The sequence below is a fragment of the Ammodytes marinus genome (assembly GCF_949987685.1).
Source record: "Ammodytes marinus genome assembly, chromosome: 7".
NCBI lineage: Eukaryota > Metazoa > Chordata > Actinopteri > Uranoscopiformes > Ammodytidae > Ammodytes > Ammodytes marinus.
Window position 1 is genome coordinate 16,000,987 of NC_137211.1, and position 27,221 is coordinate 16,028,207.

The 27,221-nt window shown below is 41.0% G+C and overlaps 3 protein-coding genes across 4 annotated transcripts in view; 2 read left to right on the forward strand and 1 right to left on the reverse strand.

The window, feature by feature from the left end:
- Nucleotides 1–7,969, forward strand: part of LOC307252880 (sterile alpha motif domain-containing protein 10-like) — a gene marked incomplete at both ends in the record, with an annotated part of 42,934 nt that extends 34,965 nt beyond the window's left edge. Inside the window, one exon of the mRNA XM_080030704.1 lies at nt 7,947–7,969. Within this exon, the coding sequence (XP_079886830.1) occupies nt 7,947–7,969 (23 nt within the window). The remainder of the gene's footprint in view (nt 1–7,946) is intronic.
- An 8,594-nt stretch (nt 7,970–16,563) lies between these two features.
- LOC307252881 (paraneoplastic antigen Ma1 homolog) lies at nt 16,564–17,985 on the reverse strand (the record flags this gene model as incomplete). Its single annotated transcript, XM_080030705.1, has 1 exon — nt 16,564–17,985. The coding sequence occupies one exon, from the start codon at nt 17,983–17,985 to the stop codon at nt 16,564–16,566; it is 1,422 nt and encodes a 473-aa protein (XP_079886831.1).
- A 6,414-nt stretch (nt 17,986–24,399) lies between these two features.
- Nucleotides 24,400–27,221, forward strand: part of znf512b (zinc finger protein 512B) — a 37,574-nt gene continuing 34,752 nt past the window's right edge. For both annotated transcript variants that reach the window (XM_080031501.1, XM_080031502.1), the window contains exons 1-2: nt 24,400–25,196; nt 26,810–26,947. In XM_080031501.1, coding sequence (XP_079887627.1) covers nt 26,812–26,947 — 136 coding nt within the window. In that variant the 5' untranslated portion in view covers nt 24,400–25,196; nt 26,810–26,811. The remainder of the gene's footprint in view (nt 25,197–26,809; nt 26,948–27,221) is intronic.

Consider the following 27,221-nt stretch of genomic DNA (forward strand, 5'->3'; position numbering starts at 1 on the left):
ACGAGCAGAAGCAAAGAAATATATAAAAAGTGCATGTGCATTAAAAAAAGGATGCGTTATTTCAGGCAAAGCTGTTTATTCCATCATTTCCTCATCATGTACTGATGGTGCAAGGGCTCTTGCAATCACCAGTTACATTCAAACAGGGGAATGAAGTGGTCTTTGCAATCTGACAAGCTCGCACTCTCACCCACCGCTCATTCATGCTGCTGTTTTTTTTTCTTTCTGTGCTCCCCTCCTCACTACAGTCTGCTTTGAAGTAGGTGCTTGAGAGGAACGATGTAAATAACTCAGGGTTTGATGCCCTTTTTAAAAAATATTTCTTTCGAGACAATCTTTGGGTCCTGAAAGTGTTTTTGTAGGCATGAGTTGTAGATTTAGTGAGAGCTCCATCCCCTCACAGCAATATGGAAAGTGTAAGGTAGAAATGTAGACAGCAAGCGGTGATATTAAAGTTGATAAGGAACATACTGCAACAAGCCCATTGATCTAGTATATAGACTAGGCATATACATGGGCTTCTGACTGTGGGATAACATTTAAAAATTTAATCAATTTAGTCATTGACTAGCACAATTGAAATAGTTCAAACAAAGCATTTTTCAGAAAATTGGAAAATAAGAAACAATAGAGGCAGCACATTTCTTACAGCTGGTAATCATACAATCAATCATGCAAACTTTATTCATACAGCTCTTTTCACACAGAAAAGAAAAGGCAGCACAAAGTGTTTCACAGAATAAAGGAAATAGAACAACCACCCAAGTGAAAAATAAAACAAGAAGATTCATATTAATACACACATATACAGTATACAGACATGTGGGAGGAAAAATGGGGATTGTGTGGGACCTGGCAACACTTAAAGGCCTACTTCACCAGTGGGAATATGAAGGTGTATTGAACTCTGAGATCCTATCTAGTATAGATGTGCAAACATTTTAGAAATCGGTTCATCCTAGCGTGAGAAAAGGCAGAAAGAGTGTTTTACATTTACATACATTTTGCACAGTTGTGATATCACAACTGTACAAAATGTAGGGTTAGACAGTGAGACCATAAAACACTCTTTCTGCCTTTTCTCAGGCTAGGAAGAACTGATTTCTAAAATGTTTGCACATCTATACTACATAGGATCTCAGAGTTCAATACACCTTCATATTCCCACTGGTGAAGTAGGCCTTTAAGAAATGTCTCAGTGTGCCTTAGAGCAGTGGATCACCAGGACGCCCAAAGTTACTGCTTTGTATGCTAATTTTGTTTCCTCTCTTATGACAATTGTAATTTTCTCAAAGACACCTAGAGGAAATTGTCTTTGTTTTTTTGTTTGTTTTCACCAATCAATCATGTTGAATTGAATTAAACTGAATTAAGCTGGGATGTGACTGACTGGTAGAAGAAATGATTTGAATTGGCATTGGAACACTTCTATTAATAGAGCAATACAAATGTAATTTGACAGTTCAGCAGGCTCTGACTCTAAGCTATAAGGGCAAGCTCATTTGGAGCCCTTATGAAATGCTTAAGGGTTCCCAGGGTTGGAAGGGTTTTACCAGAGGTGATAAAGGTATAGGACTGGGAGGAAAGTGTCCGTAGGGGTGTTTATAATAGGGCTTGTTTTAGTGCTGAAAAATGAAATGAGAGAAAACAGTTTGATGAGATGGTAATAATGTGGTAAATGAGGGCAGAGGTGATTAACTTCAAATTGTGGACTGGAACATTAAAAAAAAACTGTTTACCATAAAATGATCGTCCTGTCATTATCTACAGGCAAGACAACTGACACTTCAGCAGAGTGCATGTCACCAGCAGTCCAACCCATGTCTCTGAAGCCTATTTTCTTTTTTCAAACCACATCAATTATCCAATCATGGTAACCTATCATTTAGTCCATCATCAAAGTTTCAGTTTTAACATGCTAATGAGATCATTTTTAATGTTAATTTTTAAAACTGAGATGGAGAACATGGGTCAAATCTTACTCATCATAACGTTTTGAACCATTGTGTTTTTGAGTATGTTAGCATGCAGGTGTGTTCTCATTAGGGCTGTGTCAAAAAATCGAAATATCGATATATCGCGATACTTAGTTTCCCGATATCAGTATCGATTTTTATATCAAAATATCGATTTTTTTTTAATAAATGTTTTTATGATTTTTTTTTTTTTTATTTATTTTTTTTGCTTTTCAAGGCTTTATTGACAGTGCAGAGATACAGATATGAAAGGGGGCAGAGAGGGAATAGAATGCAGAGAACAATCACGGGTCAGATTCAAACCCATGTCTGCTGTCAGGCCTGAGCCTCTAGGATACTGACTATTGAAGTTAGATCAGTTTTGTTTATAAAAATACTTAAGATTCACTGTGTCACAAAAGCACACTGATGTGTTTTCATTTTCATTGTGTCCTGTACAGTTAGTACAAGAGTGAATTGGATTTGTTATTTTGATGTTATGGCAGCTGCAGCAGTGTTTGATAATTTGCCAAAACAAAAAAAAAAGGAAGAAAAATAGTAAAGGAAGTTGTGAATGAAATAGTTTTGACTTCATTTGTCTGTACAATTATCACTATATTGTGCTGTTATGTTTGACAAGGCAACTTGTTTATGGAATATCGCAATATATCGTGATATATCAAGATACGCAATATATCGTGATATATCGTGATATATCGTATCGTGACCAGTGTATCGTGATACGTATCGTATCGCAAAGTCCTTGACGATACCCAGCCCTAGTTCTCATTTAGCTTAAAGCCCTGCTATGCCCATAAGGTCAAGCGGTTCTTTCAGGAATATGATGCAATATGTTAATGTGTAGGATGATGCCAATGTTTTGATCTGCAAATGGTAGGTGCTATGTGAGGAGAGGAATGGAGAGGTGTAATCGAAGAATGGGGGCTGGAGGTGAGAAGGAAAAAAAAGCCAAACTCAGTGCACTGTAGCTGATGCCCCTGCAAGATTTGCTCTCATGCTCATGTATTCCCCGAACAATTCTCCCAATACATTTACAATTTTGGCGTGATTAAGTGGAGCCTGGTGTCTAAACGCCTGTCAAGTCAGATTCATCTCCAATGGATTTAGCAAAAATTAAATATTGATCTCACAATAACTGTTGAAAAAAAGATGAAAATACAAAAAAAAAGAAACCTTGAACCGTATGTGATGTGAGTCGGCTTCTGATCTGATCTACGATGGCACAATTTAACATGGCTCTCACATCATTCACATCAACAGCTTTGTAAAATGCTCTCTTCTGGGATTTTCTCGAACCTCTACAAGCAATAAGAGCTCTCGCTGTGTCTCTCCAACTCCTTAAAAACAATGTTTTTTAAAGTGACACAGAATTTAAAAAGGACAAACGATAGAAAAAAGATCACAACACATGAAAGCTAAGATGTGATAAATGAGAGGAAAGAAAAGGATTAATTGCAAGCAATAAATAAGAGGAAACCGAGCTGAAGTTGGAGGCGCAGAGGTTTAAAAGATTGAGAAAACATACAGTGGATGAAATCAGCAGACCACCACAGATACAGAAATGAGAAGAGGTACATGAAGGAACATGGCCAGTGAAAGCTTGCTCTGGTATCACTTTTCTTTGCTTTGGCTGTGACTAAATCATACATACTAATCTGTCTGGAGCAGACTCAAAGCACTGTAATAGCATTTCACACTCAACATGGAATCACATTACTTCTGTTGCAAATGATTGTTGAAAATGTTGTTCTCTAGACAATAACCTCAGCAGAACATGAGAGAATGAATTCAAAACCGCACAACGTGTCTGTGACGGAGAAAGATCTAATTGTTTCCAGGAGTCTGTAGAAAATGATAATTGAAGATTTTTTTTCTAAAGTAAATGGAATGATTGCAAGAGAAGGATTCAACAGCATAATTAAATTTGTATGATAAAGTGGCACTCCACCGATTTTACACATGAAAGGCCAGCTAACTAATCACGACAGGGGCTACACAGACTGTCAAAACAATTGTTTTCTGCTTTTCGTGACTCTAGAGGGAGCTTTCTAAAGTCTGACAAAATAACCCTCATAATCATAATGTCCTTAAAATACATCAGAAAGGATGAACTCCAAACTGGGGGTGTGTAGATCGAATGTTTGACCCAATAGGGAGTAAAATTATATAAAAAAAGCAAAAGCATAAATAATAGTTGACTATGGCAAACATTTTATTAAACAAGCACAGACTCTGAATCAAGGTTTATTTGTAGTAGACTATAGGGGGTATAATAATGTGACCGATAAAAAATGGACATGTTTGTCATAAAAAGGTGAACAAGGAGTTAGTTTTAGACTATTAAGAACCAAACTGATTAAGAAAGGGGGGAGTTATAACACACTCACAAATGATTTGAATGTTAAATACATGACCAAAACATGTCTTAATACCCGTAATGCTGTTGGTTATTAATGCAGAGATTGCACTTTAACTGACAAGCATCTTATATCCATTGTACCTTTTTACAGCCACCTTCGGGGTGTGATTCTTTGAGACTCAAAACATGGATGTGTGTATCACTTTAAAGTTACTATCGGGTCATGGTTAAAACAATTGCAAAGTACACACTGTGTGAAAATGCAAATCAGAGCATCAAAGTTGAATGGAAAACATATATACTGTAGGTCCATCCACCACTTCAGCTCTCACTGCTATAGTTTGCATTGCATTATTTCACAGCCTGTTGTTTATGTTTCCTCTTCTAGCTTTCCCCTACCCTAAAAGGGTTATGTAGAATCTACATAACCCTTTTAGGGTAGGGTAAAGCTCTTCCCTTCATGTTTTTATGCATCTCGCATGAATGTTTTTTTTTACACTTCACTTTTCAGCAGGTTATGCTGCGTTGATATCAGTCAGTCATTGAAAGCTAAGGAGGATGTCTTCCACAGCCCAGAGCCATTATAGTTCTCTCAGGGAAGTGTGAAGCATGAACATATGGAAAGTTTTGGGAGGGAGGATTCAGATCAGAGCCCAGTGGGGGATCTACTCTCCTTCTTCTTCTTCTTAGCCTCTGGTTGTTGGTATATTGATATAAGGAACTGTCAGTGCCTCCTCCCATCTCAACACATCAAAATGTCATCAAAGTCAGTCTATGCCTTTGTGTGTATGCCATCTGCCACGTGTCAGGCTATCTGTGGTAATTAGCTCAAACAGGGAATGTAACCCCTGGATCCTGTCTTGGTACTATAGTATTCTCCCCCTGAAATGCTCCTGCGATGTGGCCCGTCCTTGCAGAGTTTACACTCAAAGCTGTGCGTGGTAACTGCCGGCTGACTTGTAGCTCTGCATTAGAATATGAATGAAACTCTCAGCGTGACAGGCAGAGGAAAGGGAGGAACATGTCAGTTTTCCTCAGCGAATTTTTTTTTCTTCCGTTTTGTTCTTCAAGCCGCCGTCTCCGTCTCCGCTGCACCGAGGCTCTGACGACTCCGTCGGGAGCTCATTTAAAAAGGATTTCTATCAGAGGAGCTGTTTTTTTGTCTCTACGACTGTACAGTACAGGCCTGCAGTTATTTCCAATGCCTCGCCGTCCTTCTCTCTTTCTCTCTCTCTCTATTGTTCCCTGGTTCAGGTTGACTCCAGTGGAACGTTACATCTGTCCGTGTCTAGAGACAGGTGGTGCGTCTTCCTCTGCTATCAGCAGAGTGGGGCTTATATGGGCAGCAGCATCTGAAGTCTTCCTGCATCCACACTATTCGCACTTTACTTTAGTATTACCATGTAATCACCTGGTCAATGATCAAATTCCTTCGTGATTTTCTCTACGTATGACATCTATTGCAGTATGTCCGTCCTGGGAGAGGGATCCCTTACTTTGTCGACTCTCCCTGAGATTTCTTAAATTTTTTTTTAATCCCGGTAAAGGGTTTTTACTGGGAGCTAAGGGTGTAAGGGCAGGGTGTCATATTGTATCATATTTTATCATATTGTATGAAATGTAAAGCCCACTGAGACAAATGTATTTGTGATTTTGGGCTATACAAATAAAACTGATTTGATTTGATTTGATTTGATTTGATTTGATTTGATTTATAGAGCTGAGGTGCCAACAGTCTTTGGAGAGGGAAGTCAGCCTTCCCACTGACACTTGGTGTCATTTCAGGATGGCTAGTTGTCAGGGAAACCACCTGGTTGCATCTGTTGTTTCGAGAGAAAAAAAAAGAAAGAGATAATGACATTGAGAAAAGGGCCTGTAATTATAGGCATGCGGTTTTCAATTTAATGTCATAATATCTGCCTTTTGTTGTAAACCAGTAGGGGAGAACGGGGTAATTTGTCACATGGGTTGGTTGTCACAATCGTTATATCTCGGAACCAGAAGGCGCTGTCTGTGAAATTTTGGTATGTAAATATCCAGAATTGGGATCAGAGGTCACCTACATAGTCTTCCTTGGAGTTAGACTGCTGAATTTGAGGTGAGACGACTGTTTGTGTTTTTCATGTCAAATTGAAAATATTTAGCTCCTCAGTATTTTTCTTCTAGGCTTTTACACAATGGGTTTATAACAAAACACTTGTTACCCATACAAAGTGTGAAGGGTAAACTATAGTTTAGATTGTGGTTAGCAAGCTAATTAGTTGTCAGATGGTTGTTGGCCTTGATGCTAGCAAGAAATCCAAGTTGGGGTTGGTCGTCACATTTTTTGGGGGGTTGGTTGTCACAGCCTTGTTATCTCAAGGCTGCAGCCAGAAAAGGAACCCAATTACGAAAGAAATTGTCAAGCTGTATCCTCACTGACACCCCAGAGAAGGAAAGAATAGAGCAGGAAAAGGCAGCTAGCATGCAAAAGAAAAAAGGGCAACAAAATCAAAACAACCCAGTGCATCCCAAACTAGACCAGCTGCCAAGGCTACAGTAAGTTATGTAGGCCTATTTGTCAACTTGACAATGCAATTAAACTTTCAAATTTAGTTCTACTTTCTTGCCTTCTTTTTAAGATTATTCCCATTAAGATAACATTGTGACAAACAACCCCATAGTGTTTGACAACCGACCCCTTGATGGAGTCGGTTGTCACAATGTGTAAGGGTGTCTTTGATGATTAATTTCTTCTTTATTACAATAAGATAGAAAAAGTGAGGGGTACACATTTCAAGCCAACACCTTAAGCTTCAATTTAATGTAGGAATGACTATTGAAAGATGTTTAGGTGATGAGCAATTCTCACTAGAGTAAAAAGTGTGCCTACTTACCCCGTTCTCCCCTATATTCCCGAGTTAACCACACTGTATATCAACTTGTGCAGTAGAATACATTACATACATTTGTATGTATACTAGTTCTAGCTGTTCACCTTTCTTGAAACTTTTGACTTTTTATAAATATTATCTGCATATGATTATGAAACACGTTTTGTTTTTAAGATGTATTTTTTTGCTTTTTTCTTTCCTCTGCTTTAGTTAACAGTTTATAAGTCATCGTGTGAGAATTTTTCTCTCCAGTCACATTAGCGACATGGCAGCAGTCTTTTTCCCACACTGCCATTATGCCCTTACTTATTTAGTCATCTGGGTTGTTTCATACTAAATTATTGGTTGTTACAGAGATTGTCGCTGTGTTATTGAGTGCAGCGCGGGTCATTGAGCGAGGCCTTGACAAGTCAATATCAAGGCTGTCAGTCAGTAGGGTTTGGTGGAGAAAATTGTCACATACAAATTTAAGAGGAATATGTAGCCCTGTACTTGTGCTTAAGAAAGGCTCTGGAATGAAAGACTCAGCACATACTGCATGACAAAAGACCCCATGGTGCGTTAACAGAGAGAGATAGAGAGAGAGACCATTAATATATGTTTGACCGTGCACTAAGCCATTACTTACTATTTCGGTTCTTGAATGTCCACTTTTTGTATCCATGTGAAGACTAATTATGTATCCCTCCCTTCTCTATCCATCTTTCTTTCTCTCTCTTTCTTTCTCTCTCTCTGCAGCCTCCTTTGGAAACTTCTCTTAGCTCATCCCTGGATCCATTTGGCAGCCCTTTCCCTCACAATCCATCGCTAGGAGCCATGGAAGAGCTGCTGTATTCAGATATGTGAGCGGAGGACCAACGAGTGAAAGGGAAGAGAGGACAAGCCTATAGACTACATGCCAGCCAGTCTGGGTGGATTCTCATTCAACACGGCCAATCTGGTTTACAGACACTGGGCCGAAGACAAAGCCCCCCCCCAGCTCCCGCTCAAGGCAGGGCTACCAACTGTAACATAGTGATAGGATGTAAGATTCGCAACACTAGTGATGATGTTGGCCTGCCACTGGTGTGTGCTTGATCACAGCAAATTTTCCCTTTTTTTGTTGTCCCATTTGGATCAGACCGAGTGGGCGAGTTTCGATGAAGAACTGACACTTTTATTGTTTTTATTTACACACGCTTTTCATGTGCCCAAACTGGATTCACTCCCCCCTCCCCCCTTTCCCGGTTAAGGTCATGACATGAATAACTCTTTGTCAATGTTTTTTTTTTTTTTATCAACTTAAGCTTTGAACCCAGCGATGCTGGAAACGTGCAGTTGTAAACTTAGATTTACACGCAGCGCCACCATTCAACCACTGGGTGTAAAGCGACAGAAAAGTCTAGTAGATCTCCATCTCCCATTGAAGCTACAAAACCAGGGCCTATGCACAAGGACTTTACAGCTGGTCTTAACTGCATTTGACTGATTCCCAAAACAATCCTCGACTACAGATCACACCACATTACCCTCTCAGGTTTTTAATTTTTGGAACTGTAGGTTTGGAGGATCAACAATAACACCTTTAAGCCCGAATGTTATTCAAACAGTCATTTTGTATCATGGCTGATCTGCAGTATGTCGGTAACAATATATCATATGCTCATATACAGTATGAGCCTCGTAGGATAACATACACTGTAAATCTGTGTATAATGTACCAGAACTGTAGTCTTTTACTAATGAAGTGGATCCTGAGTACAAAGAGGTAATGTGATGCTGATTTACTACGCAAACATGTAAATGATTCAAGTATAGTAAGGTTTAAGTATTTAGAAAATCATTTTTAATTGAGTGTCTGCTGAGGGTGAACAACATACATTTTGCCTGTTACAGTGGCAGCATTTGCCAGCCAAATAGCTTGTGTCCTTTGTGTGTGCTATACCGTATATGCTGTATGCCATCTATCGCACACATATACTTAGAAAAAAAGGAAGAGCCTCTGTGGTATTCTACCCACTGTCTGTCCCATAGTGTGACACTGTGATTTCAAGAAATCAAGATGCTATGTGACAGCCTCCTAGATGCCAGACTCCCAGCGTGACTGAAGCCAGCCCCCTTGGTGTCACTCTCGACGGCAGCAGACAGCTATGTACGATGACTATGTTTAAGTCACATGAATAAATGAATCAAATTGCGAAGAAACAAAAACCTTCCATCCCAACATCTTCCCATCTGCCCTTTGACAAAGAGCATTAAGGGAATGTGAGTAATTGACTGTTAAAAGGGAGAGAACACACTGTATTATTTTTGGATTACCTGATGTACTGTAAATATGAACGCATTGGGGTTTTTTTGTCAGATGATTGATGGACTCTTTGAAATGCAAAAGGGGAAAAATGCAATGTTTTTATCTGCTCTACAGATATGAAGACGTGGTATGGAATGTGATGAAAGCTGTCTTTTTTTAGAATAAACTAATTGAGATTGTTGTTCCTGATTTTCACATTCTATAACTATAGTGTTTTAATTATTCTTGACTGTCTAATATATAGTCAGCTGGTCAGCAGACATTGCAACACATGTGATACAAAGGTTACAAACGGAGCAACAATACATATCTTTATCAGAAATAAGTGTAAAGGAAGATGGGGGATATTGAAGAAGAGGAGAAGAGCAGGTCACCTTCAGTCTCTGCTCAACCCAAGGCAGGTATCGAAAAAATAACAAGTACCAAGAATGTACATTTGAAAATAGAAGACCAACGTGTATCTAGCAATGGAAAATCCTAAAAGGTTCAATATGAATAATTACAATTGGTGTGTCATAAGGCTTAAACAATGGGAATCCATGTGAATTTTTATTAACCTGTGATGAATGGTGTTTCCAGAACACGTGTCACTGTTATTATTCAGTTACTCTCTGACACACTGGAGTGGAAAAGTAATAATTGAAATAGGAATTCACAAATGTAGAACACTCTTTCCCTGCGTTTCTACTTTTTTTTTTAGGCACACACACACACACACACACACATAGAAACCTAACTGCTTTAATTGAAATCCCAAAGGTGTCCCTAGACAACCTCTTCTGGCCATTTCCAAGAAAAAATTTGTTTTTGTTCCTCGTGATGTTCTTCTGTTCTTGCTTACTCATTTCCTTTTTCCTTAGATGGTGTATGTTTATATATATATATATATGTAACCCCTTCCTGGCGCTGGAAGTGTAATATGATTAAATAAGGTTACTATATAAATGTTCTAACCAACAGGATCCTGAGTACTTAGCAGTTGAATGGTGAATTTGGCTAAATCTCCCGTTACCAGTAGACAATAGTATTCACAGGCATATGTAACAAATAAATGATTTAGAAATAATAGCGCAGTGCCTCCACTGTGGAATTACTTAACTCACACTCTATGAGCTATAATGGTATTTCCCCAGAAAAATATATAAAAGTAAATGTTCAGGACAATAAAGTAGAATGCATAACAAATCGGACTTTATTTACTAATGCTGTTTTCTTGTTCTTTGTTGTATTCTCTAATTAGTTCTCTTTTCAATATGCACAACTTAACTGTTCATGCACAGTCTCAAACTCAAATTAGTACCAATGCACTAATAAAACCTTTAAAGAAAATAATAAATGCAAACAAATGTACAGGCAAGAGCCCTTTAAACCTTTTCACATTAAATGTAAAAGTCTAAGAAATAAACTTAAATTGAAGGCATGTAGCCTTTAAACCTGAAATATAGTTATATCCCCTAACAGGAAAGATACCAGGGTTAACAATACTAGCAATACATTTAGCACACTTGAATTCAAACACACTTCACATTGAAATAAATGAAATGTTTTGGTTAACCAGCTCAACCTTTTTAAATGTTCTCTAAATATACCAAGCGCTTGGGTTTGAATTAGTTGGGGCCCCTAAGTTGGTGCACTTATGATGAATAATTCCTTTATTTTGCTGCGACACTCTCTGTGTCGGAAACTACTCACATATCCACCAGCTCGGCCGAAATCAACGAGCTGGGATGACGTCGAAACAATGGCGGTCAAAAAGAAAAGCTGACAGCGTCAGCGCCGCTCCGGCGATGAAACGATGGTAGGCAAGATAAAACAGAAGATCCCTCTCGGCAACGGGTCTTGCGGTGAAACGATGGCAGGCGAGACGAAACAGCTCAGCTTACGGTGAAAGGATAGCAGGCGAGTTAAACACGGATAGTCCTCCGGTGGGCAATGCAGGTCCGGTGGTGGAATTCCTCCTCACGAGGCAGCTAACAGCGTCCATCCAATACGGCACTTAAGTGAAGTCTTTATCTCCCGGTGGAGCACTTTACTTTACTAAGTCAACACTACACATTATACACAAAGTTTATCCGTAACAGATATTCGTGCCCAATACTTGGTATTGCGTCTACAAATAATCAATCTCCTCGTTTAACTGAGTTTTAAGTCCTGCTGGTCCGCTTGCTGAAAGTCTCTCTCCCGAATGCGCACATGTTACCGTTTTCACTTCCTCATTAAACTTGTACTCTCCAATAAGATGAGCTGTGATTCGCTAAGAGTTCTTCATACATGAATCTTATTGGCTTATGGGTACTCAGCTTAAAACACATTGAAAATAATTTACAAGTTACCAAAAAAAACAATGGATTAATGAAAATGCAGTTTCCATTCAGTTTACCCACTTATAAAATAAACACTTTATTTATTAAGCAGTAATTACCCATATATTAAATAAATCACCTTGTATTTATTTAACTGTATTTTAGGAGGTCCCTACATTCTCCCCCCACCAAAATCCAGCGTGCCCCCATGCTGGCTACACGTATTAGACCAAGTTAACTAATTACCATGTACCTTAACTGGGACTTTACAATGTAATAACTGGTATAATAGTGAGTGAAAGTAGCGATATCTTAGTCACACATAACTTGCACAGAGCAAAAGAGTTACACCACCATGCATGACTATCGTGTTTAGGAAAATGCATTATTGGTAAGTTAGCTACATGAACACTGTTATGTTGTACAACTACAGACTCTGCAATAGGCTCACCGAGCCTAGAATAAGTTAAACGTTCTGCAGGCTTTCTCTGCCTCTCAGACCTTCTTAACTCTGGTGCTGTATTATCTGTGTCTGATTTGTCTGTAGTACAAGCAGTTTCAACAGTATGTTCCTGTTCTACTTCAATGTTCTCAACAGGAAGATCGTCAGAAGAGGGTAAGTCAAGTACAACGTCAGTCATGTCTGTGGCTGGGTCAGGGGCGTTGGACTCTGTAGGCATTACGTTATCTTCTGAGTGATCACAGATTTCCTCTGACTTGTCTGTTATCATGTCTTCTAGGTAATGTCCATACTCTGACTCTGAGTCTGATAAGTACTGTTCCTCCAGGGGCACATCCACTGGGGAGTAATTGTTCTCAACATTGGGAGTTTGTGTCCTCTCCTTAGCTTTTCTGCGCCTGAGGACTCGTGGAGAAGGGGTAGGTGTGAGGTCAACTTCAGGGCTTAATCTGACTTGTTGTCCAAGGGGCAAAAGATGATTACGGTGCATGACTTTAATGGGTCCTGAACCACTTGCAGGCTTAAGACGATAGACTGGAAGATCAGACATTTGACTTTCCACCACATAAGGTGTTGCACTCCAGCGATCAGCAAGCTTTTGCTTTCCTTTTAGGCCAAGGTTTCGAATAAGGACTGTGTCTCCAGGATTTAAGCAATGATAACGCACTTTCTGGTCGTATCTCTCTTTGTTACCTTGGTTTAACTTTGCAGAAGTGGTTTGGGCTAACTGATAAGCTGCCTGAAGTTCTTTCTTCATGTTGGACACATATTTCAGGTAAGACGTTTTCGAGGTTCCATCAGCTGACACACCAAAGCAAACGTCCACAGGAAGTCTGGCTTCCCTTCCAAACATTAACAGGTAGGGTGAAAATCCGGTGGATTCATTGGGTGTACAGTTGTATGCATGCACTAGATGAGCAATGTGCTGACTCCATTTGGACTTTTGACTGGGCTCGAGAGTTCCTAACATGTTCAAGAGAGTTCTGTTGAACCTTTCAGGTTGAGGGTCACCTTGTGGATGGTATGGTGTAGTTCTCGATTTTCTCACACCCAACATGGTCAACATTTCTTTCACCAACTGACTCTCGAAGTCTCGACCCTGGTCAGAATGTATGCGATTGGGGAGGCCATAGTGAATGAAGTACTTTTCCCACAATGTTTTGGCAACTGTTATGGCTCTTTGATCTCTGGTGGGGAAAGCTTGTGCATAACGGGTAAAATGGTCAGTTACTACCAATACATTACACACATTTCGGGAATCTGGCTCGATGCTTAGAAAATCTATGCACACAAGGTCCATGGGTCCTGAGCTTTTGATGTGTGACAACGGTGCTGCTCTCTGTGGCAGGGTTTTTCTCTTTATGCAGCGTTCACATGTCTTGCAGTATGTCTCTACGTCTAGCTTCATGCGGGGCCAGAAAAATCTGTCAGAGACAAGGGCATATGTCTTGTCAAAGCCTAGATGTCCATTATTATCATGTAATGACTTTAACACGGTGCTTTGAAACTGTTTGGGGAGCACAAGTTGTCTACGTGACTGCTTGTCGGGCTGTTTGACTGTCCTGTACAGCAGACCTTGTTCAATGGACAGATTCTTCCACTCTCGTTTCAGAAGTGTAACATCTGGATGACTTGTCGGTATTTGATTTGCTGGTACTTTTTGACTGATGGCTAGCCATGCCTCACCAATACAGGGGTCACTTTTCTGAGCGGCTTGAAGCTCGGCTGAACTAAAAGTGGGCATATGATTGGCTGTTACTGCAGCTGCTTGACAGAATGCTTTGGGAACAGCTGAAACTGTTGCTCCTACTTGTTCAATGACACGTGGATAGGAATGTTTGTTTCGTGGGTTGCTTGACACGTTCTGACAGAGAGCTCGTACTCCTGGAACTGGAATCTCTTGCCATTCATCCTCAGGTGTCATGCTGTTATGTGGGCGTCGGGACAATAAGTCTGCATCAACATTTTGCCGACCTGGTCTGTACTTCAGGCTGAAGTTGTAGGTGGACAGTGCTGCGAGCCAGCGATGACCAGTAGCATCCAGTTTTGCTGATATCAGGATGTACGTCAGAGGGTTGTTGTCAGTTCTGACTTGTACGATAGCCCCATAAAGGTAGTCATGTAGTTTATCCACAATAGCCCATTTGAGAGCTAAAAACTCCAGTTTATGTGCTGGATAGTTTTTCTCAGATGGTGAGAGACTTCTGCTAATGAATGCAACTGGACGAAGACCATCTTCATGTTGTTGGTATAAGACACCACCTAGCCCATCCAGGCTAGCATCCACATGCAGTACGTATGGCTTCTGCGGATCAGCGAACACTAAAACAGGTGCTTTAGTGAGTCGTATCTTGAGTTCTTGAAATGCATGCTCGCATTCCTCAGTCCATCGAGATCCAAAGGGTTCAGAAAGCTTGAAGTAAGTCTTGTCAGCTTGCTTTTCATTTATTCTCACTTTTGAGTGGGAGCGAGGATAGCCTTGGAGAAGTCCATTGAGTGGGCGGCAGAGCTTTGAGAAATCTTTCACGAAGCGGCGATAGTAGCCACAAAATCCAAGGAAGGATCTGAGCTTGGTCACAGTTTGGGGTCTTGGCCAAGAGCTGACAGCCTCTATCTTTGAGGGGTCGGTTGCGATACCATCCTGCGACACGACATGTCCAACGTAGGTGACAGAAGTCCGTCCAAACTGGCACTTGTCGAGTGATACTTTGAGACCTTCCTCTTTGAGCCTGTCAAGAACTTTAAGCAGCCGCTCTTCATGTTCTTCGAGGGTGCGTCCGAAAACAATGACATCATCCAAATACACTAGCACCTCCAAAAAGTTCATGTCTCCAACTGTACGCTCCATGACTCTTTGAAAAGTGGCTGGTGCTCCGGAAATGCCTTGGGGCATGCGTTCAAATTGGTAAAAACCCAATGGACATATGAAAGCCGTCTTCTCCTTTTCAGCCTCACTCATGGGTATTTGATAGTACCCGCTCCTCAGGTCGAGGACACTGAACCATTTACTTCCAGACATACAATGGAGAGCGTCTTCAATCTTTGGGACGGTGTACTGATCTGGTATTGTTCGGAGGTTAAGAGTTCTATAGTCCACGCACATTCGTACTTTGCCTGACTTCTTGCGTACAATTACAATGGGCGATGCGTAGGGACTACGCGACTCAGAGATAATGCCATGGGCTTGTAGTTCCTGTAGGTGTTGCCGCAAATCTTCGAAGTCAGCAGGCGGTAAGCGCCGTGATCTCTCTCGAAAGGGTCTTGCATCCTTGAGTCGGATCTCATGACTGGTACTTTTGGAGCAACCTACATCCCATTCATGTGTTGAAAAGACCTCTTTTCTTTCCATCATACTCTCACAGAGACGTCTTTTTGCTTCCTCCGGCATTGGAGATGCTCCGAAGTCAAAAACTGCTGGGTCTAGTTGACTTGTCACTTTGTCAGAGCACTGAGCCTTAGGCGGAGGAACTGGGTTAACGGGGAAAATGTGGGCTAGTGGGGTTCCACGTTTCAGAGAAACTTCTTTTGTTGAGAGGTTCTTTATTGTCACAGTGATGCGTTTATTGGAAACCACTGTTGCAGGATGAACTTCTGGTCTCACCCACAAATCTTCAGGGGAAAAGGTGTCAGTAGGCTGATCTACCAGCGCTAGTTGGTCTGTGAAATCACCAGGAAATTTGGGGATACCAGTGACTTTTAACACCTGTCCTGGTTGCAGACGGATTAGCTTGCTCTGGGTAAACCACACGGTCCCATGCTTGTTCACATCTTCTGGATTGTTAGACTGAGTGATTGTCTCATAGGCTTCTCTGAGGGCGGGATGTATTTTCAGAGTGCTCATGAACTGTTCTCCTGCTTGTTCTTTACAGGAGTCAAACATCTTTTTCACCAGCTTGGTGTTTGTTCCCACTAGTATGGCGACGTCCTGATCTTTCTCATGGTCAGGGCATAATAAAGCCAAAGTGTCAATTGTCTGTGCCACTCCAGTCACAGAGGCTGAGAACTCAAGTTTAAGGGCAACGTAACCATCGTATGGGTATTGTTCAGTGCTTAAACCCCATAGTTCAAGTTCTGTGAGTGGATGAATCGGTAAGTGTTTCAAGTAAGTGTTATAAAAGCTGCGGTACAAAATAGTTACCACTGAGCCACTGTCAAGAATAGCTTTTGCATAAATGCCTTCTATCTGCACAGGTGCAATCGAGCGAGGTCCAATGAGACCTTCAGGTAACGGTTTGGTGTCTGTCGTCACAGGGGTTGAACTTTGAGTGGAACGTATTTCACATGGAGCCAAGCATCGTTCCTTCACCTGGCTCCTTGGGAGTTTCCCTGGTTCCGGTTTGCTTTGATCAGCTTCTGATTAACTTTTCTCAGATCCTCAGGCTCTTTACATTCTGGCCTTGTATGTCCATCCTGCCCACAATTGTAGCAGAAAATGCCTGGCTGGATAGGTCTGTGCAGTTTCACTTTGGATGATGGATCCCAAGCAGAAACTTCAGGTTTTCGCTGAGGGGGTGTGGTCTTTGTTGTCAGTGTTGCAGGTTTTGCAGTAGCTGGAGCGACGCCCAACAGTTTGCTCACTTGAGAAGACAACTCTTTCACTTCATTTCTTAGGCTGTTAAGCTCAGACGTAACGGAGGACGGTGGTACAGCGGTGGTGGAGGCAGTAACAGTTTTCTTTACTCCTTCCCTGGTGCTAATCCAGTTTTCTTCCTCTCTTACTTCTCGCATCAGCTGAGAGAATGAAGGGGGGTTTTCGCGTGTGTGACTCATCCTTATACGGAGCGCAACCATGTCTTGAGTGAGTGCACCTTTAATCAGCTGTTCCATCCGAGCTCGGTTCATTTCTTCAGCTTTAATTCCTCCTTTGAGAAGAGCGCGATGGAGAAGCTTGTCAAGGCGATACAGGAAAACAGACAGTTTTTCTCCTTCATTCTGGTAGGTACATTTTAACTTGACCAAGATGTCAGCTCCGCTTTCTGTGGTGCCATATGTTGTGTCAAGAGCAGATAAATAGTCGGTGGCTGTGGCAGTAGGAGTGCTAACTTTCAGAAAGCGAACTATGTCAGCAGCAGGCCCCTTTAAGCTCTCTACTATACGCTGTCTCTTAGCGGAGTCAGTGCATTGCCACTCACTGATCATTTGTGTTGCCTGCTCCATCCAGGCTTCATATTCTTCTTCACCTGACGGTACAGGTTTTACTCCTGAGAATAGCCTCAGCTTTCTGTAGCTGGGTCCATCAGTAGACACTTGGTTGCATTTGTCCACTAATTTGCCAATAGCAGTCACTAGATCCATATTCACATCAGCTTTGGGAGCTTGACTTTTTGTTACCATGGTCTGAAAATCCTCCATAGACTTTCCTTCCTCTTGAAGTAGTGACATCAGCTTTGTGTGAAAAGCATCCTCTTCAGGAGCAGCATGCAGGGTAGCAAGGCTGTCCACAATGTGCACGGCCCAGGGTCCAGTCTCTCCTTCAATGCCTACTTGTGAAGGTACAACGTCAGGGTTTAAGTCAAGGCTTGTTTCCACCAAGATGAACAACTGTGTGCCAGTCAGGTCTCCACGTCTGTCAACTATCTTAGTGCAGCCAAAAACTTTAACTGTGTCTAGCACCTTATCAATGGTCTCTTTGCTAGTGAATATTGGTACATTACTCAGTAGTATCGTACTAGAAGGATTGGCAGTCTGCTTTAGACTCCACTCAACAGCTTGAGAAAAATCCATACTTAAGTGATACTAAAAGCTTAACTTATTTGTACTGTTTCACGTTGTGTGTTAAACTTTACTGAATAATAAAACTTTTGCCTGTCTGGTAAACAGCGAAATAGATCTCAGCAGTGCCTCCAAAATGTAACCCCTTCCTGGCGCTGGAAGTGTAATATGATTAAATAAGGTTACTATATAAATGTTCTAACCAACAGGATCCTGAGTACTTAGCAGTTGAATGGTGAATTTGGCTAAATCTCCCGTTACCAGTAGACAATAGTATTCACAGGCATATGTAACAAATAAATGATTTAGAAATAATAGCGCAGTGCCTCCACTGTGGAATTACTTAACTCACACTCTATGAGCTATAATGGTATTTCCCCAGAAAAATATATAAAAGTAAATGTTCAGGACAATAAAGTAGAATGCATAACAAATCGGACTTTATTTACTAATGCTGTTTTCTTGTTCTTTGTTGTATTCTCTAATTAGTTCTCTTTTCAATATGCACAACTTAACTGTTCATGCACAGTCTCAAACTCAAATTAGTACCAATGCACTAATAAAACCTTTAAAGAAAATAATAAATGCAAACAAATGTACAGGCAAGAGCCCTTTAAACCTTTTCACATTAAATGTAAAAGTCTAAGAAATAAACTTAAATTGAAGGCATGTAGCCTTTAAACCTGAAATATAGTTATATCCCCTAACAGGAAAGATACCAGGGTTAACAATACTAGCAATACATTTAGCACACTTGAATTCAAACACACTTCACATTGAAATAAATGAAATGTTTTGGTTAACCAGCTCAACCTTTTTAAATGTTCTCTAAATATACCAAGCGCTTGGGTTTGAATTAGTTGGGGCCCCTAAGTTGGTGCACTTATGATGAATAATTCCTTTATTTTGCTGCGACACTCTCTGTGTCGGAAACTACTCACATATCCACCAGCTCGGCCGAAATCAACGAGCTGGGATGACGTCGAAACAATGGCGGTCAAAAAGAAAAGCTGACAGCGTCAGCGCCGCTCCGGCGATGAAACGATGGTAGGCAAGATAAAACAGAAGATCCCTCTCGGCAACGGGTCTTGCGGTGAAACGATGGCAGGCGAGACGAAACAGCTCAGCTTACGGTGAAAGGATAGCAGGCGAGTTAAACACGGATAGTCCTCCGGTGGGCAATGCAGGTCCGGTGGTGGAATTCCTCCTCACGAGGCAGCTAACAGCGTCCATCCAATACGGCACTTAAGTGAAGTCTTTATCTCCCGGTGGAGCACTTTACTTTACTAAGTCAACACTACACATTATACACAAAGTTTATCCGTAACAGATATTCGTGCCCAATACTTGGTATTGCGTCTACAAATAATCAATCTCCTCGTTTAACTGAGTTTTAAGTCCTGCTGGTCCGCTTGCTGAAAGTCTCTCTCCCGAATGCGCACATGTTACCGTTTTCACTTCCTCATTAAACTTGTACTCTCCAATAAGATGAGCTGTGATTCGCTAAGAGTTCTTCATACATGAATCTTATTGGCTTATGGGTACTCAGCTTAAAACACATTGAAAATAATTTACAAGTTACCAAAAAAAACAATGGATTAATGAAAATGCAGTTTCCATTCAGTTTACCCACTTATAAAATAAACACTTTATTTATTAAGCAGTAATTACCCATATATTAAATAAATCACCTTGTATTTATTTAACTGTATTTTAGGAGGTCCCTACATATATATATATATATATATATATATATATATATATACATACAGCCGTGGAAAAAAAAAGAGACCAGTCTGGCTTTTTCTTCAATCTTCATCTCTACATTACTGTGAAAGTAATGCAATTAGGTAGCCAGTAATTTACTGTAAATTTACAGTATTTTTTTTTACAGTGTACTTTTTGAAAATACTCTAAATGACAATATTTTTATTGTGAATTTGGTAGAAATGTTGTCAGGAGTTTATAAAATAAAACCAAAATGTTCATTCTGCTCAAACATAAACTCATAAATAGTAAAACAAGAGACACTGAACATTTGGAGTGGTCCCTTAATTTTTTCCACGGCTGTATATCCCTTGTACAAACACAAATGTTTCTTCATAAATAACTCTTCAGAGAAAGTACAGATAAGCTGAACCTGAGTAGGAAAGTCTGAGTGACAAGGATTGCACATGATGTTTGAAAGGGAGTATGTCTAATTGCTGCACCTGCACTCTGACCTGTCACTCAGGGTCCACAAGTCACTGGCACTGTGAAATGCAAAACAGTGCCGCCTGTCTAAAAAGATACGCATACTTGGTCTCAGTCCCTATAGCTCACACACAGACACACACACTGAACCAATTACTGTGAGACGTGAAGCATCTCACTAGTTGATAACAAGGCACATGTATGATAAACAGATTCAGTGAACAGTGGCCTTCACCACCCTGAACAAACTTGAATAAACCCACGGAGTAGATGGTTGGATGGAGCAGTTAATTGGTTAGTGATTTTTTTTTTTTGTTTTTTTATTCTTTTGAAAGCCTCTCTTTCTTCATTATTCTCTCAAACACATCAAAACGCATCCAAACACAGCTTTGATCAGTGGGACTTCAGTCCTCTGATAGTACTGAACGAGAATTAAGAAAAAACAGCTGAAGACCAAGATCATTTTTCTGTCTTTATGGTAAAAGTGTGTGAACGTTTGAGTGCCTGCTCACTCAAGTTTCCTTGGGAAGGTCAAAAGATAAATAAGATAACCCATCACATATTGACTCTTCAAGAGCCTTTTGGGACACAGACCACTCCACCTGGCTAGTTTTTAAAAAGCATTACGCAGTATTTTGCTCACTCAGCAGAGGAGCAGTGGGAACATAAATCACTGCCATGGTTAAAATTATTAATCACAGGTCAAATAAGGCCCTGTGTGTGTGTGTGTGTGTGTGTGTGTGTGTGTGTGTGTGTGTGTGTGTGTGTGTGTGTGTGTGTGTGTGTGTGTGTGTGTGTGTGTGTGTGTGTGTGTGTGTGTGTGTGTGTGTGTGTGTGTGTGTGTGTGTGTGTGTGTGTGTGTGTGTGTGCGTGTGTGTGTGTGTGTCTGAACTGTGTCTCCATCAGCAACCATTAAAGAGAGCAGGAAGAAGATCTAACTTCATCTGTTGGATTTGTTGTACAGGCCTAGAGAATGGTAGTTGCCACTCAGAGTCTGTAGTGAGATCAAAAAAGTCCAACACACATGACATGACATTGCCATGGAAATCAACTACACATTCAAAAGTGACAACAATGCAATGGGAAGCCAATTTTCCACATTGTTGAAGAGCTGCCTCTGACAAATCATGGTACAGCACTGTCCCCTAGTGGAAGAGCATTGCAGACAAACGTTGACCAGGCATTAGTCTCACAAAGCCAGACAAACTACAGCAAGTAACCAGGCATTAAAAATATGTCAACATGTTCTTCAGTAGGAAGAACACCAAATCAAGAAAAAAAAAACAATCTTGAATATAGATAGTATAATATTGTTAATAAATAAGCATATCGGTGGCATGATATATCTATCTTAGATGGTAAACTAAGAGAAAGCATAGTTGTCTGTAATAACATGGACTTGTCGGATGTTTAAGAGGTGGGCCTAAATGCTAATTTCAAGTCATCCAATTCATGGTGCTTTGTTTTCTCATCGCCTGATTGGTAATTTTTGTGCATATCAACAAACATATCAGTAGGCTACTCGAGCAGTTCTTAGTATCGTTGTGTGAAAACATATTTGACTAAAACGGGATATTCATTCAACAAACAAAATACACATTATCACACATGATACTGAGGGGCTTATATACAGGTGAAACTCGAAAAATTAGAATATCGTGCAAAAGTTCATTTATTTCAGTAATTCAACCTAAATGGTGAAACTAATATATTATATAGACTCATTACATTCAAAGTGAGATATTTCAAGCCTTTATTTGTTATAATTGTGATTATTATGGCTTACAGCTTATGAAAACCCCAAATTCAAAATCTCAGAAAATTAGAATATTACATAAAATCAATAAAAAAAGGATTTTAAATACAGAAATGTCGGCCCTCTATAAAGCATAATCATACGTACTAAGTACTTGGTTTGGGCCCCTTTTGCACAAATGATTGCCTAAATGCGGTGTGGCATGGATGCTATCAGTCTGTGGCACTGCTGAGGTGTTATGGAAGCCCAGGTTGCTTTGATAGTGGCTCGTCTGTATTGTTGGGTCTGGTGTGTATCATCTTCCTCTTGACAATAGTACATAGTTTCTCTATTGGGTTCAGGTCAGGAGAGTTGTCTGGCCAATCAACACAGTAATACCATGGTCAGTCAACCAGTTACTTGTGGTTTTGGCACTGTGGACAGGTGTCTTGCTGGAAAAAGTAATTCAGCATCTCCATAAAGCTTGTCAACAGACAGAAGCATGAAGTGCTCTAAAATCTCCTGGTAGACAGCTGTGGTGACTTTGGACTTGATAACACAGTGGACCAACACCATCAGATGACATGGTACCTCAAATCATCACTGACTGTTGAAACTTGACAATGGTCTTCAAGCCCCTTGGATTTTGTGCCCCTCCACTCTTCCTCTAGACTGTGGAACCTTGATTTCCAAATGAAACGCAACATTTAATTTGGATCAGTGATGATTTGAGGTATCATGTCATCTGCTGCTGTTGGTCCACTGTGTTATCAAGTCCAAAGTCACCACAGCCATCTACCAGAAGATTTTAGAGCACTTCATGCTTCTGTCTGTTGACAAGCTTTATGGAGATGGCAATTTCCATTTCCAGCTAGACTTGGCACCTGCCCAAGGTACCATAAACCACTGGTAACTGGTTGACTGACCATGGTATTACTCTGCATGAATGGCCAGACAACTCTCCTGACCTGAACTCCATAGAGAAACTATGGACTATTGTCAAGAGGAAGATGATACACACCAGACCCAACAACAGATGAGCTGAAGGCCACATCAAAGCAACCTGGGCTTCCATAACACCTCAGCAGTGCCACAGGCTGATAGCATCCATGCCACGCCACATTTAGGCAATAATTCATGCAAAAGGGGCCCAAACCAAGTACTTAATACATATGCATGATTATACTTTCTAGAGGGCCGACATTTCTGTATTTAAAATCCTTTTTTTATTGATTTTATGTAATATTCTAATTTTCTGAGATTTTGAATTTGGGGTTTTTATAAACTGTAAGCCATAATAATCACAATTATAAAAAATAAAGGCTTCACATATCTCACTTTGTATGTAATGAGTCTGTATAAGATATTATTTTCACCTTTAAAGTTGAATTACTGAAATAAATGAACTTTTGCACGATATTCTAATTTTTCGAGTTTCACCTGTATATCAATGGCGTATGTATCACAATATACTTGAAACAACAAATTGAGGCTCTCCTGACCTCTACTGGCAATACTGGGAACTTCTTTTTTATTTATTTATTTTTTTACACATACACACACATTACATCATGGTTTCAGATGATTTCCACTAACAGAAAATATTAGGTCATGATGACTGGCACCAATCAAAGACCAAGATAGAATATTGGTTGTTGGACTGTGAAACCCAGTGAGGTGGCAGTGTGACCATGAATGAGACATTTAGTGAGCTATGATTTAGTGTCAAACGTTTTATTATTAGTTGCGGGGGAAAGTGCCAGTAGTGTGCCCATTGCCTGTAGTGAACTTGCAACTATGGCAATTCAAAATCTAAATATTGTATTGACTGTCGTCCTTTATGTTGTTTAGTAGCCCATTGACGTCAATGTGATAAATAGTTAATGCCTTAATGTTGACCTTGAATTTTAGGATTGTATTTTAGACTATGGCTGTTAGGCTTCTAATTCTATAGGCTATGCTTCTGTATGATGCTGAAATAATCAAGTTGACCATAGCCTATCTATTGCGTTGAGTAATTTTTTTGTATTTAAGTCAGTAGGCTTAGCAAATGTGGGGCATATATGTTATTCCAGAGGTTTAAGGACTGACAAAAAGCACTGGCCTACACTAAAGCAACCACAAAGAACAGCCTACCACTGGCTGGACTATAATCATATTCCCTGTGTGATTTGGTAAAGCTGCTATAGGCTGGAAAACGCATTGGTAGGGGGGATCATTTAGCAGCGACTAGATTAAAATACTTGGCGAAGGTTGATTTAAGGAATTTAAGCCCTGACCCTCTTTTTATTCGTCAGGAACGAGCGCCGTTACGTCGGAGGAGCAGCGCGGGCCGGTATTTGCAGCGAGTTTATTAGACAGGAAGAAAAAATAACTATATTAATCTGCCTGATATAGATAATAATAACGCGAGAGTTTGCAAGTTGCCTCAAGACTGTAGTTGCAACTGTCAAAGGTGGAGTGGATACGCGCATGACCCAACACACATTACTGTAATACTGTACACGGCCGCCGAGATAATATCCGTATAAAAAAACGAATTAATCCCGAGGTAAGGAGCCGAGGAGTGAACCAAAACCAACCGAGATTTTCCGCTTCTGCTCGTTTTCCGTCGCTTCGTTTTCTTTTACTCTAACCAACTGCCTCGAAGCCGTCGACATTACTGCACTAAACATATTTTTGTGCCTCCCTTCAGCTCCAGCCAGCGCAAGGATTTTTTTTTTTTTACTCCTCCTTCGTAATAAAGTCGCCATTTTGCTTCACTGCCTATATAAACCATCCCGTATTCTAATATTTTTCCTCAAGGAGTCGGGGACCTACCTATTTTTCCTGGCTATTTAGTATATTTCTGGAGTGTTTAACGTGCAGCAGGACAGGGGTTGAAGAAGTGCCTCGTGGTACACATATTAACGCAGGAGAGAAGGAGGAGGGGGCGGGCAAGGCAAATGGAAACTGGGAATAAGGGGAAAGTATCCAGCATTTCTTTTCATGTACAGGCGAAATTGTAATTTTTCGTCTCGTGCCCTGCTCTTTTTTTCCTTCCCCCCTCGTCGTCGTCTGCAGAGAGTGGAGGGGGGACACGGCCGACGGTGACGACTGTCCGCTTCCTTCAGGCCCCCCCAACCCCGGTCTGACCGGTCCTTGACGCACAGCAGGTGTGATTGCCATGTAACAGAACATTGGTGGGAAAAACGCCCGCTAAGGTGCCTGTATCCTGACCCCCCCTCCTCCCTCACGTGGGTGACCCGGGGCCACCCGGCCCCTGGTGCTGCCGGGTGACAGCCCGACACTTCAGGTAGGTGTGGCCGAGCAGGAGGGAGAAAGCGTGCCACTCGTTGTCTTTACCACACGAATAGGCAACTCTGTAACCTTGTTGTAGCCTAGTTGACAGACACACGCGCGCACAGAGTGAGGGAGAGAGAGCATGGCAGTGTGCCACGTGCGGAGCAAAAATACTTATCTCCAGGTTACTTTGTCAGCAGATGGTGTGAGGAGATGTGAGTGGGTGTCACTAGGTTTTGTTATGTCTAGCTTAATGTATGATAATGTGGGTTAACTTTTAGAATGAATGCTTATAGGCCTGCCACCTATTAAAAACCAAGCAGCTGGTATTTGTATTTACCAGCTGCTTAGTTCAATAAATAAATAATAATAATAATTGGATATATAACACAGGAAACAAAACTGTTACATCCTAAAGAATATTATACAAGAGCCACATTTGTAACATTTACAATGAAATGCTATGCCTACAAACAAAATGCTTTACCTACAAACAAAGGTCACTCCTTGAATTAGCAATTAAATACTACAGGCATACAATTTCTCATAGACTAATTTATTATTATATTATGAAGGATTTTATGATTTTTCACCTATCATCATTCATCATACTGTGTCTTTATATCTCTCACCAACACATCTGCTTATTTGAAACAGTTCAAGTCTAGTTCTCTTCACGCTCTTCTTGACACATCATACAGAAACAGGAAGGTGTCTGATGTCGGTTCGTGCTATACTTCTGCAGTTTGCAATCGTGCAGAGAGTTCTCCCCGCGCCTATAGTGAAGTCCAATTTATTTACAACTTCTGAAAAACTAAGCATACCATGATGCTGGTGATGGATGTGCCGCCATCCCTCAATGTACAGCGGATAGCCTGCCCGTGTAAACAGACACCGAGTGACCCCCACTGAGTGACCCTTTGTGTGCTCTCTGTAATTCATCATGAGAGTGACGAGAACGTGCGCTAAGAGAAAAGCGTGTTGGAATCGCAATCAGTCCCACTTAGCCTAATTAGCGATTGTCAGCCTTCATCCATTAGACTGTGCCATGGGCATGGGGGGGGGGGGGGGGGGGGGGGAATTAGGGGTTCAGGACAAAGGGCACCAAAAACTGACACATAGTAGGCCCACTATGGTTGATGATGGTGGCATGGGGGACATACTGTATAATGGATGGTCGGACTGTGCTTTGTGATCCAGCCTGCGCAGTCAACAATTGAGGATTAGCTCTCACTTAAAACCATGTGGCCTGACCAGGAGATGCCATCACTCATTCATTCCCCCCTCTTTGACTCACCTTTTTGTCTAATGGACAGAGTATGGAGTTGGGGTGTGAGTGAGGATATTGATTTTGAAATGAAACATGGGAGGTCACAGACTCATTACTACTGCAGATGATGAGCGCGCCTTCACTCAGCTATCCCATGAAGAAAGTGCATAAGTAAAGGGCAAGGAGATGGCGTTATCACATGCTAATTGATGTAGTACTAGTGGACATTGTTAAAGTAGTCTATTGTTTTGACAAGCAGGATCAATGAGATGCAGAAAGAATCCCAATATTGCCACTAGCTGTCTATCTCTCCTGTGTGTTAATAAAACCCCCCCCTTGCCCCTCAACCGTTGCAGGCATGGAGAGTCCAAGTGGCCCCAGGCTCGGGAAGCTGTCCTCATCAGGGCTGCCAAGGGTCCGCACCCCCAAGCATGGACATCCCCAGGAGCCCGTCAGAACCACGCCAGGCCCTGAAAACTACAACAACAAACATAGTGAGTGACCAGCCGCCACTATTTGTTAAATGAAAATCTGTCTGTGTGTGTGTGCGTGCATGTGTGACTTAAGATCTATGCAGTGTTTTTTCAGCGATTATTCTTAATGTTGGACTGATTCCATGAGTATTTCCATGTGAAGATGCCGTGTAAAGAATAGCTATTCTTTGCATACAACAGGACATACTGTACTGACACGTGTGTGATCATTGCAACTGCAGCTTTGCACATTTTTTTCTCTGTGTTCAATTGACTTTCCATTTCCTGGCCTTAA